We start from the raw sequence: 21,525 nt of genomic DNA on the forward strand, positions 1-21,525 counted from the left end.
CCATTTATCGATATTTTTCGACCCACCCCATACCTCCGATTTACGAGCCCCATTTGATATTATTGTTTCCCGCAAACCTCACATCGCTACTGTTTCTGGTTTCTTCGCTATTTCAGGTGGTACTTTTAGGTGCCTCACGCGGTATATATAACTCGTAACCAAATTAATTCACTCAGGCGAAGAATATCATAGATCCTGTAGAAAAAAAACTGGCGAAGTTGTTCAAGCGGTTTGATATTTATGGCTTTTGAAGTATTTACTAGAAAAAAAATTAACAGTTTTGCAAAATTGTATAATTATGAAAAATTCAGATCACATGAATTTATGACAGGTTAGATAATGCCATCAGTAAATAGAGCATAAAAAACTCTACAGGATAATGATTTCACTGTTTGAAATTTTTGACTTCCAACATTTTGTAAATTTTGTAACATCTCGCAACGCAGTGGTGGTAGAGAAGGACAGAGCTATTTGCAAAACTCATGTATTAGAGAGAGCGGGAAGTACTCTATTTACTTCCATACTGACTTTTTAGGTTGAGACACACTATAGGTATTCTCAATAATTTAATAGTCTTACGCAGTAACAAAGCTATTGGACAGCGGCGAAAGCAAACAATAGATTGTGGAATATAGCAGTTTTCTGAATGGAGAGGAAATTTCTAAAATGGTTATCCTGGCGTCGGCCTAAGGTCCAGCTTAGCCTTAAACCTGGGAACTTCAGTGGCGATGATGCTTGGGCACCGAGCTGGCTGGCTAGTAATAGACAAGCAAGATATTCTTTATATGCATATTTTATTTACATAAATATATATACAAAGATGGTAAATTCATTAAAAATTTAAAAGCAACAAATATGTATAGGGACAAAAAAGTTTTCGTATGGAATATGAAGGAAGAAATTTCCCATTGTAAAATATACTTTTCAAGTTTGAAGCTAGTATACACAAAGCATCATGGTATGCAAGCATATATAAATGTACACTTGTATTATATACACATATATGTCATGTGATTAAATATCTTGAAGCGCACATTAAATGAAGAGTAATATTTAATTTACATAAATACATATAAGACAAATATAAATTAATTGCACAATACAGATTCAACGCAGATCAAGTTACATGTAAAACATGTATATATTGTGATATTTACATCACAATCATGCTTTGTACAAACATTGCAACATATGCATCCCAACAGTAATTTATTCATAACTGACTCCACGAAAGTCACTGACTATAGACACAAAAGAGTGAAGAAAAGATCATCAATCAAATATATGAACTTCAACATATGTACATGGAATGTAAACAGTATCTTAACGTACTCTGATAAGCTTACTTTTCATTTTTCCACGTAAATTTTCCTCTGGATTGAATTCATCAAAACTCTGGTGGCTTCGTCAGACATGTACTGTCTTGCTGCGGGCCATGTGGTTCCTTCATACGCTTGTGCTTGTTGTGGCGCTAGTTGACGCGGTCCTTTCACTTTCTGCCATCCTGGTGTGGGTGTAGTGCTTCCTTCTTTTGCCGTGCATTGGGGTTTTGGCGCCGTAGGCATGTTCTGTCTCGTCTGCTTCCATGGAAGGACATTTGTTCGCATGCACAGGCTGGCTTTTTTTGCGAACACTTATGGCCCGTGCTTGGTTTCTTGTCGTGCGCGGAGAGCAGGTTGAGTGGGCGTGCATATTTCTGATAGCGGGAAGCCAGGTTTTATTGAGGACCCTAGGGTTAGTGTTGAGGTCAGCGGGAGGTTCTTTTGAGAACCTTTCCAAGGTGGATTTGGCGTGCATGACTATTTTGGCAGAGAGTACGTTATGGTTTTCGTCTATCAGGTGCAGGAAAGGCCTGTTCTCCCAAGTTGGTGGTGAGCATCATGCTCCTTGAGCCATCAAGTCATACTAACATACTTGCTTCCACAAGTGCAGGTGATCATGTAGATGCCACTTCTTGCGTTGGGGTTGGTGTAATATCGTTGAAATAGGTTAGGTGGGAGTCTGTGGAAGGAGGGGGTTGGTCTGCTATCTTGAAACTGTGCCTGGTTAGAACTTTTTTAATTTTCTTGGTTAGGTCAGGATGTCGGGGGATCCACGTTATCTGCAGCAAGACAGTACATGCCTGCCGAAGCCACCAGTTGGGTGGGGAAACAATCACGAGGAAAATTTGCACGGAAATATGAAAAGTAGGCTGATCAGAGTAAATTTACCTATCTCTGCATAACCACCAAACATATCTTTAGATACAATGAATATCTTAAGGTACAAATACTGGAAATTGGATAAATAGAACACACTTTTTACAATAGAATATACAACATTAATGATTTTGGTAATTCAATAATAAATAGTAGTTTTAGAAAAATATGAGATCATTAAGCAGCTTGCATATTAAAACTCATATTTTAAAAATATCATGTGCATGTTGTAGCAAGAATTTTATTATCAAAATACCTCTTTAAATATAAGTTTATATATCTTCTAATATTTTGATTAAAATTACCTCAGAATTAATAGAAGTATTTTTTTAAATAGCTACAACAACACTTGAAAGTGTGTTTTCAAAAGAATTTGAAAATGCATACAGTTTTACCATTATTTTTGCATTTTATAGTATCGCTTTAAAAATATATATCATGAATAATCTACACTTTATAAAGTTATTGTACATCTCTAAGCAGGGTAGCAATATATAGTGCAATAATCCTGCTAGTAAAGTCTGAGTATGAAGCATTTTTTTTTCTGTATGTATCGTCAGTTATTTTCCACGCTCTTGAGAAATGTGGAAAAACTGTGATTATAGCTCGTCCACATCACTGGACAGTGATCTACATGTAACACACCTGTGTTCCTAGTTTAGCTTCTAAACCAGAGATTCGGAGTTCAAATCCTAGGTAAGGTAGGTATGTTCTTTATTGTAATTTCATCATAATTTTCAGAACCTAGAGAGGTTAATAAATTATGAAAAATAAATTATATATATATATGTTTCAACTTTTTTTATGGTGGTGCATGAAACAAGATATTCAAAGTGCTCTCTTCTTTTTCTGTTTTAATGCTTATATATATATATTATCATTTTAAGATAAAAGCATATTTGTAGTACAAGGTGCATGAAGGGGCCTTTTTTATTTAGTTACCCTAGCAATGAATAGTTGAGAAATGCTTTTTTAAAACCAATACATACAAGTTGCACAGTGTGTAGAGTACTTCAAAACAAACAAAACTTCTCTCAGCAATATTTTGCTCTTCGAGGTCTTATTATAATGCTAAGGAAATGCATTTTCTGTCTGGTACTTACGTAACCCTGTAATACAGATGCTTGGTTACAGTTTTGCTGCCATAGTGTAGTTCTAGCCTGGAAGCTGTGATTCAAGTCTAGAATGTTAAGCTTAACAAATTTTCCAAGGACACAGATATCGTGGTGGTACATTACTACTTAGAATTTGTTTATTCTGTTGGATAATATACTAAAAAAAGTAGTTAAAAGAATAAATTGGTGCAACTGTTCATGAGGGCCAGGGCTTGTCTACCAACTGCTGGCCTCACTCCCACAGGGTGTCCACTCTTGGACATTGATGAAATTCAAATAAATAAAAATAAAAGCTAGATTGTGAAAAACGTACCTTGGAGCATTAATAAATATTCAATAGGATTTGGATTGTTAAAAGTAGCAATTTTTCACGTCTAGGGAGAAAAATTCACGCATAATCCTCGGCATTCAAGGAATTCCCGGTGAGGAGCCACCCTGATCCAACCAGTTACGGGGTGACATGTGGTCAGCACACGAACTCACCCTCAGTTGTCATAGGTTACCATGACCAAGTTACACTACTCATTCATAGCTCCCCAATTTCCTCACGATGGTCGGTGGCCACTGGTCCCATACAATGGCCGAAATCCCCCGGAGTTTTTAAAGCTTCTCCCAGGAGACTCAAAGTTGAGCACATCCTGTAGCCAGAGCCCAAAGCATATCGCCTTGGACCGCAAGGCCACAGTGTGGGGCAAAAAATAGTTTAACAAATCAAAATTAGAGGTAGCATCTCAAATGTGAATATCTACATAATGTAGATGAAGTAAACAGGATCAGAGTGACTGGTGCATTAGTGGTGCGTGCACGATTGGAAGATGGGATAAACCTTGTATCCGAGGCTGAACCAACACATGCTGATGTATGGGTATTGGCTGATACCAGCAGTGTTGCTATCAAAGTATCTGTTTAAAGTTTATCACCATTGGTAATTTCGTGCTCTAAAAATTTCATGCAACACTTTCATGGAGTGTGTAAATTTTGCAAAATGTGCAATTTTATTTCATTTTGAATAATCTTGTGTGTGACGAAAGGGGTTTTCTAATTAAATTATAACTGCGTAGCCAGATAGTCAGTGCACTCACCTTTGTGACGGCAATTGGGGAACTACTTGAAAAGAGGTAGTGGGCTTCTGTCTTAAAAAAAATCAGAGAAACAGTGACTGCCACGACCCAATGAAAAAGCCGTTGTGGCAGGTCCTGGCACTTAGACGGCTGTTGTGCCGCTGGGGTTTAGTATTTGTTTCATTTTAAAATTTCTATGGAATTCTTCAAATATTTTAAAGCAAAACTCTCATAGATTGGCATGTTATTGAAATGTCAAACTTATTCAGTGGATCTTCAATTTTATGTTGGTGAACCAGAATGAAAAAATGCATGAAAATGTAAAACCTGGGAAAGTTTTTATAACAGTTTGCTTCATTGGGTTCACCAAGCTTGAACGTATAATGCAGGAAAATGTGTTTAAGTGAACATGTGGGCTACCGGTTGAAAGTGATATTGGTTCAGCTACAGGTTTCAATATGTTGCAGACAGAAAAATAAATGGCAGTGGTAACCATGAATCTGTACTGCAGGGTTGCACATGTATAGAAAAAGTGCAGTTTTTTTTGTGGATTCCTAGTGAAGCTTCAATGAAGAAATGTTGTGAAATAAGGTTGCTTGCCTTGATGTCCTCTACACTAAGAATTCGTTGGGGTTTTACTCTGATACTCTGTATATATTAGTCACATAATTTCTATATCTTTTAACGAACGTTGTAACTGGTCTATTATATAGATCTATATCCAGTTATTACAGTTATTTTGATTACCTGACTAAAGAACTTATGCCACTGGTAATTGTAGTTTAAAAAGTGAGTGAACCTGAGGAAGAAGGATAAATATATTTGGCACCAATTTCGATTTTGTAAAATTAATAGGCTATTCTTGACTAATATGCTTACAAATAGGGCCAGGTGGGGTTGCTTGAACAGTTTCTCCCAGAGAAAGAATTTTTTTTTTTCTCTTTTCCTTTTTATTAGTTTCCTTTATATCCTTTCTGTATTTGTACTTTCTATTTCCATATTTCTTCTCTTGTTTATTATTTATTTTCTTGTAGTTTGTCCCCCATTTTCTCTTTTAATCTCTGTCTTCTTGTTTATTTCAGTAATAGTCTAGTTTCACTTATGTTAGTGAGCAGAGATATAAAAACAGCATTTTGAAGATCACACGTCTTTGTCAAGTCGATTTTGGTCTCATTTCATGGAGAGAGAAAAAAAAACCAACAGCAACCAGAATCGGTCACAAAATCATAAAGAATTAATCAAAGTGTGGACTTTCTCCATGAAGTGAGATGAAATAAATGTTACAAAGAAGTGTGATCTTCAAAATATTGTTTTTCTACATTTCGGGTCACTAAAGTAACTGAAACAACAACATTACTAATAAAAACATGAGCTATGCACATCTATTGCAATAATTAATTCATTTATTTCTTTTCACTTACCCCCCCCCCCCCCTCTCTGTCTTATATGAACATGCCAACATTATGCTTGTGACCGACCATCAGAGATAACTTTTCACTTAACCAGTCTCAAAAGCCAGAAAAATAGTGGTTATGAGGCATGATGCATTGACCAATGGAAAGTCGCTTGGCCTTAATTAGTACCCAATGGACTGCTTGTACCATTGAGTTTGGTTTAATATTCAAGTAGTAAATATTATGAAATAATTGAATAACTGAAATCATTCTTGAAGCTTTCCTGGCTGCGAATGAAGAAGTTTTCTCGAGATCTCAACCAGGTGATTTCCAGATACGTAGGCTTCAGAGCTAATGTCACTTCAATCCCTGAAGATGAGCGACATTAGCTCTCAAAAGCTCTGAAGCCTATCCAGAAATCACCTGGTTGATATCTCAAGAAAACCTCTTCATCAATTAAAAAAGTATTTCCGGTTGACATAGGATAATGTGCACTTGCCTCCCCTTCATACATTGATGGTAAAAAATTATGACAATCTTTACTTTGATATAGTTTTTCGATTTTGATCCCTGTTGGAAAATTTTCTTCAGGCACCCATACTCAGAAATACTTCCAAAACTAACTGTAGATGGAGAAACATGAGCCATACACTCAAGATGTGTGGTTGGTAAACAGTAATGAAATTATAGTGAACGTTAAGAGCACCAATAGTACACACACACACACATCCAAATCAGGTTTCAAATATCTCAAATATTTGTTCCCTTTCAAAACTTCACACTCGATCACTAGAGTTCCACTTAAATATCTTCAATTTCCTCGTTTGTCATGTTCACAAGTCGGAAGGTTTCCAAAAACTCGTTCAGGTCGATGAGGCCATCTTTGTTCATGTCCATGCTTTTGGCAATGTCTACCATGTGTTCCCTAGAAATAGGTTCGTTTAGATGCTTGCTCAGGAGGTCACATGCCTCTGCTAGCTCATCCATTGAGATGTACCCTGGAAGAGTAAGCATACGGGAAAACAGAAAAATTATTGTAGTGTTCATACAGATACTGTTTTTTTCCTTGAAAATTGTGATTTTCAATTCCCTTTCTGTATTTGTCCTTTCTCTTTCCATATTTCTTCTCTTGTGTATTACTTATATGTTTATTATTTATACACTGAGTGCTCACTGAATTGCGACCACACTTCCAAACAACAAGGAATGGCCTTGCAGCTGCTCTGATTATATGACCACCCTGAGTGGAAGTAACGTGGTGAATGTATACACACAACTCTATGTGTTAGTCGAACAGCACACATTAAAATAGGAGGTGGTCAGGATTTAACGTCCTTCCAAAAGGGCATGATTGTGTGTGCCAGATCATCAGGTGCATCAATAACCCAGACAGCGACACTGGTCGGATGCGCCCCCGTTCCAGTGTAGTGAAGGTGTACAGAGAGTGGCAAGAAAACAGGGCAACAACCACTGAGAGGCAGAATTACAAGGGCATACGGAAGGTGACAGCTGAATGCACCATCAGCATCTGGGAATTACGGGACCAATACAACAGTGGATGCACAACGCCCATATCCCACCCAACTGTGTGGCGCACACTGGCACACATGAAGTTTCACAGCAGACGGCCCACTCCTCACGAAGCATCACCGCCGACTTAGTCTTGCTTTGGACCCACGAGCATGGACGATTGGAAAAGGATGTGTTGGTTCGATGAATCATGTTTTTTGCTACAGCACTAACAGGCGTGTGCGTGTGTGGCACAACAGCACAAGGCTATGGACCCTTCTTGCATTGTGAGTGCTGTATGGTGTGGGGTTGCTTCTGTTGGCATGGACTGGAATCATTGGTGTGTATGCACCAACATGTGACGTCCGTTGTGTATCAGGTGTTAGGAAACCACTTACACCCCACTTCTACCCCTGCGGGGATGGCAAAGGTGGACAAACAAAGTATTAGGTAGGTGGTCCCAATTCAGCGAGCACTCAGTATGCATGTGGAGGTATTAATGATGTAAAATTTATTGTACGAAATATGAATGTTTTCAAATTATAATGCAAAAGTTCCTATATAGTTATAATAATAATATACAAATATATTGAGAATGTTCTATCTCCAAATTGTAAACATATCGAGATTTTTGGTTGTGATCTATTTAGAATGCGATTGTTTCATCTACGCGTACTTTTGTTGTATACATACACACAGCCACAAAATTTGGCAGTAGCCATGAGAATGCAACAGTCAATGAAACCTTTTGACGATTTCCCTAAACCAACCATCTGAGTATGAGATAAACTACTTGCATTCTAACTGGGCTCAATACCCAGTGGAGGCACGTAGTGGTTCGGATCCTACTTTAAACTGTAGGTGCAGTTCAAGTTAGAGTTACCTATGTGCGCATAAAAGTGGTTTTAAAACACAAAACAAACTTGCATTCTAACTTCACTCACTTGTGGAGGCTGCTTCGTAGTAGTAGTGGAGGGCTTCGGTTCTTACTTATGCTTTTAAGGTGACAATTTTGCACCAGGTATGAATTTATTTCAATATTGCTACTTAAAAAATCAAAATATAGAACAAGAGAGTATGTATTTCTCCCCATGTTGCAAGTGTTCTAGTTACGACTAATCAAATGGAAGTTTAGACTTTTCCTAACACAAGCAAAATCTTCAACCTGTCCTGTTCAGGCATGTAGTCAGGGGTTAGGCTTGGGGGGGCTGAACCCTCCCTCCCCAACCTCCAGATCCTACAAATGTTGTATTTAAATAGTGTATAGTGGTAATTAATTGTACTTCCTTAGCAGGATTAAACATCTTGTATCAATTGTAATACACTGAGAAATTAATCTTCAGGACTTCTACTCCTCCACTCTTTCACCTTTGAATGGTGCCTGCTGATAAAGGATGAGCCGTCCCCACCAAAATAAAATTCTGGCTATGGGCCTGTTCCTGCTAATGTGTTTTTCTGCACCATCGAAAGTTTGATATTCCAAAGAGAACAAGTAAAAATAATACTCCCATAAGCATAATGTTACGTTTTCTCCCACTCCTACAACCATCCAGTGCAGAGACCTCTCAATCCCCTGCCCCGCATGGGGAAATGTTGGTAATGGAAACCATTCCTTGTGCCCTTAACAGACAAAAAATTTGAATAATAGTGGAATCAAAGTAGTTCATTAATTGAATTTATTTATTTTACTTTGCTCCCAAATGACGAAGTTACAATGAAATTGTTTCCAGGGCCACATTTACGCGTAGACTATCTAGGCTGCAGCCTATGGGTCCGCACCACACACACACAAAAAAAACACTGTTTAAAAATGTTAGTTTTTAATAGACTAAAATAAAAAAAAATTCTTTGTCTTAATACTGTGGTCTTATGATCAAAAGACATCGACGCAGTTATTCAGCTGAACTCTTCAGTGGACAGCTGATATGAGTTGAGTCAGCATTCAGGATTCTGCAATAAGTAAACAAAACTAGTGAAACTCTGCAGAAGCCTAGATTTGACGTGAACACAGCCGCCTCAGCACTGACATCGCTAACAAGCTTCATAGGAACAAAATGGGATAGCTTTGAAGAATATGAGGTGAAAGCTGCTGAGTTAGCTGGTTGCACTGAGTATGACAGTGAAAGTGAAACACAGCGCAAGCTCAAAATAAACGTGCGTTTGGCACCTCTTCACTGCGTCCAAGCACCAGAAGTTGAGCTGACCCCATCAGAAAAAAATCGAACCCAGAGTTTCCTTCCTACCATAGATCAATTTGAATCTTCATTTCGGCAGAGGCTTGAGGCATACAAACTAGTTGATACCCACTTTGGGTTTCTCAACAAGTTGGATACCCTTACTAATGAAGAGATAATTGCAGCAGTTCAAAACTTGGTAGAAACATAAGAATCACTTAGATGATCAATTGGGAAATGAACTGATTCAGTTCAAGGCTTTTAACCACGAATTTCAAAAAGATGATGAGAAAAATGAAAAAGTCATTAGTCAGGAGAGGTGGATGTATAAACTCCTCCTACAAAAAAAAGTCAGAGATTGTTTTCCTAATATCGAGGTCGCTCTAAGAATGTACCTGTCACTTATGGTCACAAACAGCAGTGGAGAAAGGTCATTTTCAAAATTGAAGTTGATCAAAAACAGGCTTCGAACCTCCATGTTAGAAGACAGGCTCAACGTTTTGGCTTTGCTCAGCATTGAAAGTGATATTTTAGGACATATAAGTAAAATTTGCTTGTTTGTTACATTCCTTTTTTTTAATCTTGCATTTGCCTAACATGTTTACTTAAAATTACACTGTTATTTTTTAAATTAAATATTATTTTCAAAAAATTTGCCTAACATGTTTACTTAAAATTACAATATGTTATTTTTAAAATTAAAATATTATTTTCAAAAAAATTCCCCCGGTAGGGCTCGCACCACATGTTCAGCCTAGGGGTCTACAGATCCTAAATATGACCCTGATTGTTTCATCTCCATTACAGAACAACTACCTAATCTCATTTCTAAAAGGCAGTGTTCTATCTCAAATCAAAGTTCGTGTTGAGTGCAGTTGTTCTATCTGAAATTTCAATAATTAATTACAACATATATATCTAACCAAACTACTACTTTTTTAGAGAGCCTTCAATATATAAGCCTTTACAGATACAAACTTTCAGCTCAATGGTGACAAGGGTCCAATAAATACATCATGTCAAACTTTAAAGGTCTCTCCTGCAAAAAATTAAAATTGGACATAGAACATTTACATTCCCAGTAGACAATATGGTAAATTAATTGTTATACAGGGGTTATTGAACATGGCATTTTTCATTACATATGACTTGATCGATGATGTTATGTCAAGAAAAACTCATTAAACATTCTACTTGTGCCGTGTTCAATGAATGTCACTCGCACATACAACTAAGTTGAAAAGAGATTTTGATAAATGGGTAGAGTTGACTTTGCTTTCTATAAAACTACTTGTAATGATCTCACGGTATCTAGTGACATGTGAAACGCAGTTCGATATAAATTATTTTTGTTTATTGATTCATTTTATGTTCAAATATAAAAGTGTGAGGTTTGATTTTATTTTGTGGATAAATTTGTATCCGAGCCAGACGTCGGGAGTTGGGAGACGGGGTTTTCCTGAGAGACAGCCGAGCTGTCATTGCTTAGAACATGACATATTTGCACCAACACGGAGAAAAGGAAGGATTATTTACGTCGAGACCGGGCTAGAAACCACAGTGGGTGGGCGAACCCATTTTTCACCGATGACCAGGAAAGTCAGCTGGAGCCCAAGCCTGCAAGGATCGAGGATGCGTGGGTGACCGCGTTTCAAGACAATGGAGAGAGGTCATTTCCATCCCCTCGGAAACCGAAGCCAAGCCACTTTAGCGTGCTTCCCAATGGACAAATTCGAAAGTGATATATAAACAAGAGTACTACGATTCCAGACACAGTTTTTACCCGGATTTCATAGAGAGAGCTTCTCCGCGCTACGCTCTCGCGTGATTATTGTTTTGTGTCCGTAGACTTTGTTTTCTTACATACCGTGAGCAAATTGCAGATAGAGAATTACCAGTGTGCGCCTCATTTTGGTGAAGATTACGCGGTGATTTGTTTTTGCCAAGCGTGGACCACCTAATAATGGAGGGCTAAAGGAGATAGAGAAGGGGGGCCGTCACCTCCCCGGCACCCGCAACGATGCGCCGCTACCATCCGGTGAAGCCAGCCAGCACCAAAGACGACACCAAAGCCGAACACTGCCCAAAGCCCGAAGGACGTTTCCAGATCGACGTTCCAACCGAAGCCCGTTACCAGAGAGAGAGAGAGAAGGACGACTCCAGATCGACGCCCAATCGAAGCCCGTTACCAGAGAGATGATTCCAGATCGACGTCCAATGGATGGCCGACACTAGAGAGATTCCGGACTGGCACGTAACACGTACACCCAACGCTAGTGACAAGAGGAACACCCAAGTACTGAGGAGGTGCAAGTACACCATATCGTCGCAATTATTCTTCTTCACGATCGACCTCGGAGAACAATTTCGCCACAAAGGAACCGTGTGCAAGTCCCGCGTCCAGGAGAGATGAATGACCACGCAATGTAGCAGAGTCCGGTACAGTATTCTTCAGAGGGTCTATGTCCATGTAAACGTGCATCGTTAGTATCAACACCGTACTGTTAACACTTAAGTCTCACTTATTTGCAAAGTGACTTAGGAACCCGAAACCTAACTTCCGTGTCTGATAATTTTTGGTATTGTTATAAAAAAAGGGTCATTTCATGTTCAGATATACTAATTTAATTGTCTGCATTCAGGGTTAGAAGCTCCATTTCATTACTTTAATATTTAGTGTAAATTGTCAAAGTGTGCTCCATTTTTTGTGTAACCGACCGCCCCGTCGTGCCATTACTTGACTGATGAGTCCTTTTTAATTGTGGAAAGCGTAAATTTTTATTACAAGGTCGTGCGCGTGAAGTAGTATTATTTGTTGCATAGTGGTTATTAATGTAATTTTTGCTCGCGCCGACGATTGATTTGTGTATTCCGGCAGCTGGAGCCGATTAAGTTTTGCATCACTATGTAATGGTGTAGTTGTTCTCATTGGACGAGAGAGGCTCATGTGTATTACCCCCGTCCGAGAAACTTGTTAAATGTCGTGCTTACGACTGGATGCATACGTTCATTCGAACGAAAGATTTAACCACGCCGACCCAATTGTCTTAGTTAACCGCTTTCTGAGGACTGGCACATAAATTAATTTCAAAGAGCACAGGAGCTGGCAGACAAATATCCTAAATTCACATAAAGGTTTAAAACTAAAAAGGAATGATATGTTAATGAGATCCATGATTTGTATCTATACTTTGCATGTAAAAATACCTCAGAGGTGTGAAAGAGAGAAAGAGTGAATGAGTGAGATATTGAGGAGGCTATGTAAACAGTTGTTGATTGCAATATTTTTATTGTTACAATATATATTCACTTTTTACCGTTCGTCAGTGTTGTTATTTGACGTTTTTCAGGTACCGGATATTATGCTATTAGTGTGTTGTGATTGTTCGAATCTACATATCAAAGGTAAACAAAACAGTGTAACATTTCAAGGTATTTATCTCCGCCTCGCAATAGTACGACAGTAAACGACTGTCTCAGTACCGAACTTGAAAACCTGGACCGTAAGAGTCACGACCGGTTTCCCGTACACATAACGACGTTTGGCCCCGTGCCGGGGTATGAATGACACGTCATTTCGGGGACCGTGAGTGCACTCGTTACAATGAAAAACATGGAGCTCAAGCAGAATACATGTTAAAGCTAAGTGGAAAATAACTAAACTGTTAAGTGTGGAAACTGTTTAAATCACATTATGTCAGAACAGATAGACATTTGTTTGTTTGCAAATTGTTTATACGAAAAAGGGAAGTTCAGACATCTTGAAATAAGAATGAAAGTTATTTATTAAATCTTTGTTACTGTGAATCCTCATAATGATCATGTGTGTGTAAGTTAACCTCTGTCGTCATACATGACACATGCCAATACCATTGTGTTTATTGTGAAATTCTAGCACAGTTTGGTATGTCATTGTCCATTTACAGAAATTACTGCAATTTGGTCTCCACATCGTTAACGTACACTGACAAGCCCCCCCCCCACCTTTCACATATCACATAAAGGAATCTTTGATATGTTTTTCCATGCCCTTGTTTATTTTTAATGGGCATTCCCACACTTACAGAACACCGTCTATTCTGGAGTAAAAATTATCTATACCCTGTCTCATGAATCTCTGGAGCGAGCGAACGAAAGTCTCTGCACAAGTAGTGACTTGGGAGGGCTCGAACAATGAACACATGTGAGGGAACGGGAATACGTGGAGGGGGAAAAGTGACTACAGATACTAGCTGTTTTTAGAAGCATGTACTGGTTCGCTCTGCCCACTCGCTTTCTCTACATACACGCATGGCCTTGCTCCACAGATTCCCAGGATAGAGTATAGTATGAAGTGTTATGGAGTGTTTTGATTTCTTGGACAAATAGAGAAGAAACCATTTCCTATGTTGCGATGTGTAACTAAGGAAGTCTGACTAGATGAGCTGAAAAGAGCAAAACCAGCAGAACAAAATTTACTTTCCATAGCAGAAATTATTATTTTGGAGGGAACCCAGGCCATCTCTCCATCTTACTACCATTCTAGATTTATCGTTAAAATTCTAGGCTGTTCAGGAAAATGCACTGAAGTCAAAAAATGCAATTTTATAGTATGCAGTTATTTAGGTTCATTATTTTAATAGTGAACATTACATACATGTTGAATCATAAGTGTTTAGAATGTTCATATATGACCAATTTAAAATTATACTTATAATAATTTATTTTGTTCATTCAGTGTGACCAACATGAAAGCAAAGGAAAATCACAGTTTGCAACTTAAGTGTTTTTTTCCTAGAATTAAAATGATTGATAAACTATGATGAATATATACATATAAGAGAAATATCCATTTTAAACCAGATACTAATATAGATACACTGAGATGTTTTGGCATTTATAATAAAGTAAAAAAAAAATACCGAAAAAGAAGCAGTTTGATATACTTCAAAATTTCAAATTTATAAATAATAGCTAAATAACTTACCTGAGTGGTCCTTGTCTATGATCCTAAATATTGCTTCCAAATTTGACCTGTTACGATACAATGTTTGAACAACAGTTGCAGTTCCAAACTGTAAAATAAAAAGAAGTGAATGTTAAATTCTTTAATGTAGTTCATACCGTATGTAATACCTAAAACAAATATAATTTGGCACCATGTGCTGTAAACATTTATAACCTTACAAGTTATAACTAGACCTGTGTTTTAGGTTCCTAAAATAGGTTCGAAACACCTTAAAATAGGTTCTAAAATCCTAAAATAAGTCCTAAAAATCTTAAGTTACGCTCGAAAAATCCTTAAGTAGGTTAAAAAACTTTTAGTTCAAAATAGTCACCCTGGCTACGGGCCTGCACCTATATCCTGAAATATGCACTATCTTGCATAACGTTATGTGTGCCCTACGGCGATGGCAGAACTTTCCATTGGAAATTTTATATTAAAATCCACTCTTCATCTTATAGTTAGACAACAATCTTTTTTCATGTTATCCACAGTCAAACTCTGCATATATGCTGAAAATAATCTTTCAACAAAAACATAGTCAGTGGTGCAAACTTCAATGCTGAAATGTTAGTTTGCAAGGCGTGAATGCCACAAAGCACAGAAGTGACACGAAAGTGAGCAAGACCACACTGATCAGACCATTTTGGATTGTACAGGTAACAGTGGCACCAGACATTTTGCTTTGTTTAGATCTTTTAAAAATCACCATGGACTTGGAGGAAGGGAAATCGACAGAGAGTACGTTTCAAACACGTTCGTCATTGAATATTTTCGTGACCAAACAAAGCAAATGCCTCTGTGTGACATAAAAATCTTGTAAAACCCTTTAAAAATATATAAAAACCTAAAAAAAGGCTTGATTTAGGTGCATAAACCTAAAATAGGTTCTAACAAGCAAAATAGTTTTTTTAGGCACTATAAAACTTCTGCAATTGTTGCATTTTTTAATGAAACGCTGACATAACTTGTTATTTCTTACATAACTGTAAAGGAAAAAATAGGTTAAAAACCTAAAATCCAATTTCTGCTTTTAACATTTGTTCAAGTTATTCAGTGTGAATTTACTTTGATTTCTGCATGTGTGAGTGATGCAAGAATGACAGCATAATTTTTTGTCTCCTTTCCATCTTTCGTCTCACTTTTCCTCACATGCTCTCCCCCCTCATATATAATATACACTCCTCACGAAAAGTTGGTAATATTGGTATATTAGGCAATAGGTGATAGGCACGGTGGCATATGTTGGCAAAAACCCAAGAACATCCAGCAGACAGACAGATACACCATGTGTTGCATTCCAAGGGTGTGCCTATCATCTAATATAACAATAATCCAAATTTTTTGTGAGTAGTGTATATAACTAACCTAACTATATTTTTGTATGGTATATTTCAAATCTTATTTCATCTGGGCATTGATTGAATATCATATCCAGATATCTTATACACCTTGTACTGCTCTCTGACACGACCAATGTTGCTAGTACACCTCATCATTTAAAAAAAAAACAACAACAACTTTATTATGAATATGTCATAATTAACCCTTAAATCGTTCTTGCATGAAATTGATACATACCCACAGAGATCATCGATATGCATCGAAAATTATTGCAAGCTACTCCATCCATAGCTGTCTTCTATTCATGTTTGATGTTACTTCGTACAAAAAAACTTTTTTTTTACATCTTGATAACTTTTTTCCCATGCTGGACGTTCATATAGAGAATAATTTTCTTGTTTAACGTTTAAAAAACATCCACATGTTCATTGCTTTTTGTACAAAAGTTATGTACGTTCAAAATCTCCATTGCATGACTTTTTTCACACTCCTTGTGTGTGTGTGTGTGTGTGTGTGTGTGTGTGTGTGTGTGTAATACATATACCTAGTATATGTATAAAATAACTAGTTTTTATATATCGAGCTCAATTTCTCACACTTTTCTCTCCAGTTTGTTCCTCTCTCTTAGACACATAGAGTATAGTGGAGAAGCGTGTGGATCAAATTGGCATTTTTTTAACTCCTCACAGTCAGGCACGTATCCAGGAATTCCTTTCGGGGGGGCTCAACACCATTTTTTAAGGGGTATAGTAAGAACCTCACAATTGTGTGTTTAAGACCAGAGGTGGCAATTGGGTTCCAAAACGGGGTGGGGGGGGGGTGCGGAGGGCGTTGCAAGGAAAGTTTACTTTCTCTTGGTAGCCAAGGCTTAACATTAAGAGGTCATAATGTTGAGGCAAAAAATAAAAAATGGGGAACAACTATTTCTTAAATCTTTGCCACTGTAAGGCTGTCATTTTAATCAGAACGTGAAATCGGAACATTTTTTACCACTCGACTCCTCTGTTTCCATGCATTAATATTGTGTGCCGGAACCATCTCAGTATGTGTGTTTGTCCATTTCTTCTCATCAGCCATAAAAACATCTATGGTATCTTTGAGTGTTTTTACGAAGCTGTTACACATGCACGGGATGGACAATCCACTCGACAACGCGAGCATAGACGCGAGATTCAAATTGTGGGTTGCGAACTGGACGCAGACAGCGCTCGAATATTACTCTCTGATTCGAGCCTGAACACCACTAACGTGTCTTGTCCTCCCATTTTTTCAGCTCTTATAAAAGCCGAAACCCACCAAATTGTTCAGATTCAGGCCTTAGCACTCACAAGTGTTCAAAAATGCCTGTCACAGCTTCCGCTGTCTTGTCATATATCGGCACGAAACAAAGGAAGTCTTCTCGAATACGGCTGGATCACGAAACAATTAATGCACAGTGAAAACCTTCCGTTCCCAAAACATATAATGTTTCGTCTCCCAGTATGATCAAATGCTTATTGATTTATCTCCAGTGACGTGCCCAAAGGAGGGTTTGTGAGGTTATAACCCCATTTGATCCAGTATTCATTTTTTTTTTTTAAAAAAAAGAAGGGCGTGAAAGACAGGAAAAAAAAATGACAAAATCAGGACTGACCACCAAAAATAGTATGCGTAACCCCTCTCCCTTCCGAAAATCCTGGGCACGCCTCTCTTTATCTCGGACACATTTTTTAAAATGAACTCACCAGAAGTTTTTATCATCGTATTGGAGATGCGTTCTCAGGCGACACGGTGTGAAATCTCCCTTATTAGGCCACTGTCATTGTCACCTCGAAGTAGTAGCTCTTGTTGACCACAGAAGAAAAAAATTCTCCTCAACCGGTGATAATGCTCCTCAGTTTTCTTCTCTCTCCTATATTTTCTGTGCTTGTTCACTATACAGGCAACACCTTACGATTTGATATACACAGGACATGTACTATGTAGACATTTTAACGAAAAATCGGTTTAAGTCAAGGATGGCTAGATGGCTCAATTGGTAGAGCCCTGATTTGGATCCTGGTAGAGCCTGCAATTTCCACCTAAAATGTCTACATATGCAACATCTTCCTGCTTTCTCTTCTCTTCATTCATAAAATTTTCGGCTGTCTCTTTATGATAGTTAAGTGTTTGAATGTGTTTCGAACCCAGAAGGCTTAAACAAAAGTATTTTTTTATATCATGAAATTCTCAGACTGCATATACGAAATTTAGTTCTGGCAAAACTAAATCATCACTCAAAACTTTGATTTTCAGTTGATCTATGCAGTTTATTTCTGTTTTAATATCCGGTACTGATGAAATATTCACTTGAGAGAAGAGAGAGAGAGGCATTGATCTCTTCGGCCCTCGAACCGAACTAGCACCACACTGAGGCCCGGAAGTTCTGCTGTCGTCAATGTCTTCATTTTCGAATCACTATATCTTATAAAGCAATCAGAGGACGCTGACTGATCTGATCACCAATCGACTGTATTGTATTGTATTGTATGTATGAATTGTCACACTTACCTCTGAAATCTAATTAACCGAGTCTTTGTACAGATCAATCGAAAAATTGAATCCGCGTATTTATATCCTCATTATATTGTAGAACGTTCAGCAGATAAAACGATTCGTTAATATTGCCAGTAGTTGACTCCTTCTCTCATTCAAGAACGTACCCTCTCCCGCCTTCCAGAGATTAGAAATTAAAACGAATTGCCCTACGTGTGGCGCTACCTTTCCTCAAGTGCGCTGAGACAACACCGAAAGCGCAAGAAAAGTGTACGTGCAATATTATCAACAACAGGGTTATAGAACATTCTCCGTCTTGCCTCGATACTTGTCTATCTCCTTAAATCATCGTCACATTATTCAAAAAGCCAAAAACCTAATTTTTATCTAGTGTAAAATAAAAAAAAAAACCTGGGGGGGGGGGCTCGAGCCACCTCAACCCCAGCTTGGATACGTGCTATTAACAATAACAGGGTTATAGAACATTCTCCATCTTGTCTCGATAATTATTTCTCCCAAATTATCATGACATTATTCAAGAAGCCAAAATCCTAATTTTATCTAGTGTAAACAGAAAAAATCCTGGAGGAGGGCTCAAGCCTCCTGATTCCCACCTTGGATACGTGCTATTGACAATAATAGGGTTATAGAACACTCTCCGTATTATCTCGATAATTATTTCTCTCAGATTTATAAATTTATTATCTTCACATTATTCAAGACGCCAAAAATCTAATTTTATCTAGTGTAAATTTAAAAATTTCCTGAGGGGGGAGGGGGCTCGAGCCACCTCATCCACACCTTGGCTACGTGCTATTAATAATAACAGGGGTATAAAACATGCTCCGTCTTGCCTCGATAATTATCTCTCTCCTTAAATTATTTTCACATTATTTAAGAAGCCAAAAACCTAATTTTATCCAACGTAAACTGAAACATTTCCTGGGGAGAGGGTCGAGCCCCCTGTGCCCCATCTTGGATACGTGCTTTTATCAATAACAGGGTTACGGAACATTCTCCGTCTTGCCTCGATAATTATTTCTTTCCTTAAATTATTGTCACATTATTTTATTTCACACCACAAGAAACCAAAAACCTCATTTTATCTAGTGTAAACCTAAAACTTTCGGGGGGGGCTCGAGCCCCCTAAGCCCCCCCTCTGGATACGTGCCTGGGGAAGATACTTAAGCATGTGGACATTGAGAAAACATGAGAAATACATTGAGCAAGGAACAAGTGTTTACTTCGAGAGGGGCTTATAAGCTTACACTGCCATGATATATATCAGTAATTTCTCACCCCTTACCTGCTTATATAAATAAGAACTGTGACTATAGAACGACCACAAACAAAAGAATTTTTGGCCAGAAGCCTTCGCACATCTTTCCTTCCATCAGTTCCACACCCTCTCCTCCACGAGCAAGTACGATACTCAGGGCACGCGGTTTTGCGCAGATCCTTTCGCCTGTGGTCTCACTATACCAGAGATGGTCATTCTCTTTCAACCTCTCAACCTCGGGAATTTTCTTGGCTTTCACTCTCACATATCCTCGCAAGTCTTGAAAGAGCGAAGGTGAGGTTTGCCCTCCGGAAGGCACGTTTCGTATTTCACCTGCTAGAGCATTGTAGTAATCTCGTATCAGAAATTATAATATTAGGTACAAATACCATCACTATAGGGGCTATTCACCGGATGTTTACATTTCTGTGCTTCCTTGGCGCGAGTGGGGACTGCACTTCCGGTTTTGAAAAGAATAACATGGAGTTCAAAGGCGTAAATGCAGTGTCTTAAGAAATGGCGACAATCTTTGTGAGGCTTTTGGTTTCAACGTGAGATAAGGAACAAATAAATGTTATGCATCGTTTTCAGACAGACCCAATTCGCAAAAATCAGTGGATTCAGGCAGTAAAGCGAAAATATTGGACACAATCACGAGGGAGTGGGCTCTGCAGTCAGCACGTCATCAAATCAAATCAAATTTTTTTACGTGTTTCGAACGTGTTGGAACTGTTTATAATAATTTTGCCTTTTGATTGTAGTTCAGCGCTCTCTCCTTGGGTGTCGAATGGGTCCGTCGACCGGCCCCTCCCCTCGAATTTGGCACCTTTCATTTCGTTACAAAAAAGCAGAAAGTTTGTTGTTTATATTGTTAATAATGGAAATAAAGAAAGTTCACTTGGTTAGTATTCGAACAGAGTAATGTAAAAAATGCATTAGATAGAAAAAAATGAGTGAAAAATACAGACCATGTTATACTCTTATTTTCATATTCTACCATTTAATCCAAATAATAAATGTTTCCACAAAGAAAAGGAATGGGGTGGAAGTTTTCAGAATTCGAAAAATTACAATTTTACATGAAGTCACACAATATAAACTTTTTGAGTATTTTTTTCTAACTACTAAAGCCCTTTTTTGAACGACACTTGCAAAAGTTAATAACAAAATACAATAACTGTGCTTTTCAGTACAGTTACTTTACATTTTAAAAGAATTAATTGAAAAATAGTTGTGCTGGATATTCGCTCGGCTTGTGGATCAAACAACAATAATAATACATTTCGAATAAAATGTATTTAATTAGATTATATTATTAAAGTAAAATAACAATTATAACCGTGGTAATTATTATTTCTTTTACTGTTGTAATCGAAGTATTTCAATGTTTATAATTAATGTAAGCTAAACTTCATTTCAACCTGCAGAAGTCTTATCAAAAACGAAACTGTTGGTAGATCAACATTGCCTTGGAAAATATTATTATTATCTAATATATCTGCATCGAAAAGATCCGGGAACTTCCCAATTTTTTCGAGGAACCTTTGTTTCTCTACATCACTTGCTATTCATATGCTATCATTATAACTTAATTTTCCACATTTTGTTTAGTCATAGTACAATGCTTGAGCAAATTATAGTTCAAATTTTGTTACGCATTTGCAACCTCTTACATTACATTCCTATTATACCAAAACGTTTCACTAATTCAAAATTCCCTCCATAACGAGGGAATGCACACCTTACATTGCATTGACACATGTAAACAATCATTGCCTACATATTATTGGCAGCGACATTAGCGCCAAAGCGGTAATTTGGATTGTAAATAGCTAAGAAGAAAGTGTCAGTATTTATTGGTCAACCCTCGTACATCACTCAAGCAACAACATATTAGCAAATTTCCGTGGAATGGCCACCATCAATCGAAAAAAAAGCATAATAAATGACTGC

At 37.7% G+C, this 21,525-nt stretch overlaps 1 protein-coding gene across 2 annotated transcripts in view; it reads right to left on the reverse strand.

The window, feature by feature from the left end:
• Positions 1 to 828: 828 nt before the first annotated feature.
• The window catches only part of rdgC (retinal degeneration C), a 560,018-nt gene continuing 539,321 nt past the window's right edge, over positions 829 to 21,525 (reverse strand). Inside the window, exons 14-15 of one of the 2 annotated variants that reach the window (XM_083134220.1) lie at positions 14,418 to 14,505; positions 829 to 6,766 (exon numbers count right to left, since the gene is read on the reverse strand). In XM_083134220.1, the coding sequence (XP_082990346.1) occupies positions 6,570 to 6,766; positions 14,418 to 14,505 (285 nt within the window). In that variant the 3' untranslated portion in view covers positions 829 to 6,569. Of the gene's footprint in view, positions 6,767 to 9,089; positions 9,228 to 14,417; positions 14,506 to 21,525 lie in introns of those variants that run through there. The other variant, XM_083134221.1, reaches the window with a different exon arrangement.

Source organism: Lepisma saccharinum, chromosome 13, assembly GCF_977018435.1.
Source record: "Lepisma saccharinum chromosome 13, izLepSacc3.1, whole genome shotgun sequence".
Lineage (NCBI taxonomy): Eukaryota > Metazoa > Arthropoda > Insecta > Zygentoma > Lepismatidae > Lepisma > Lepisma saccharinum.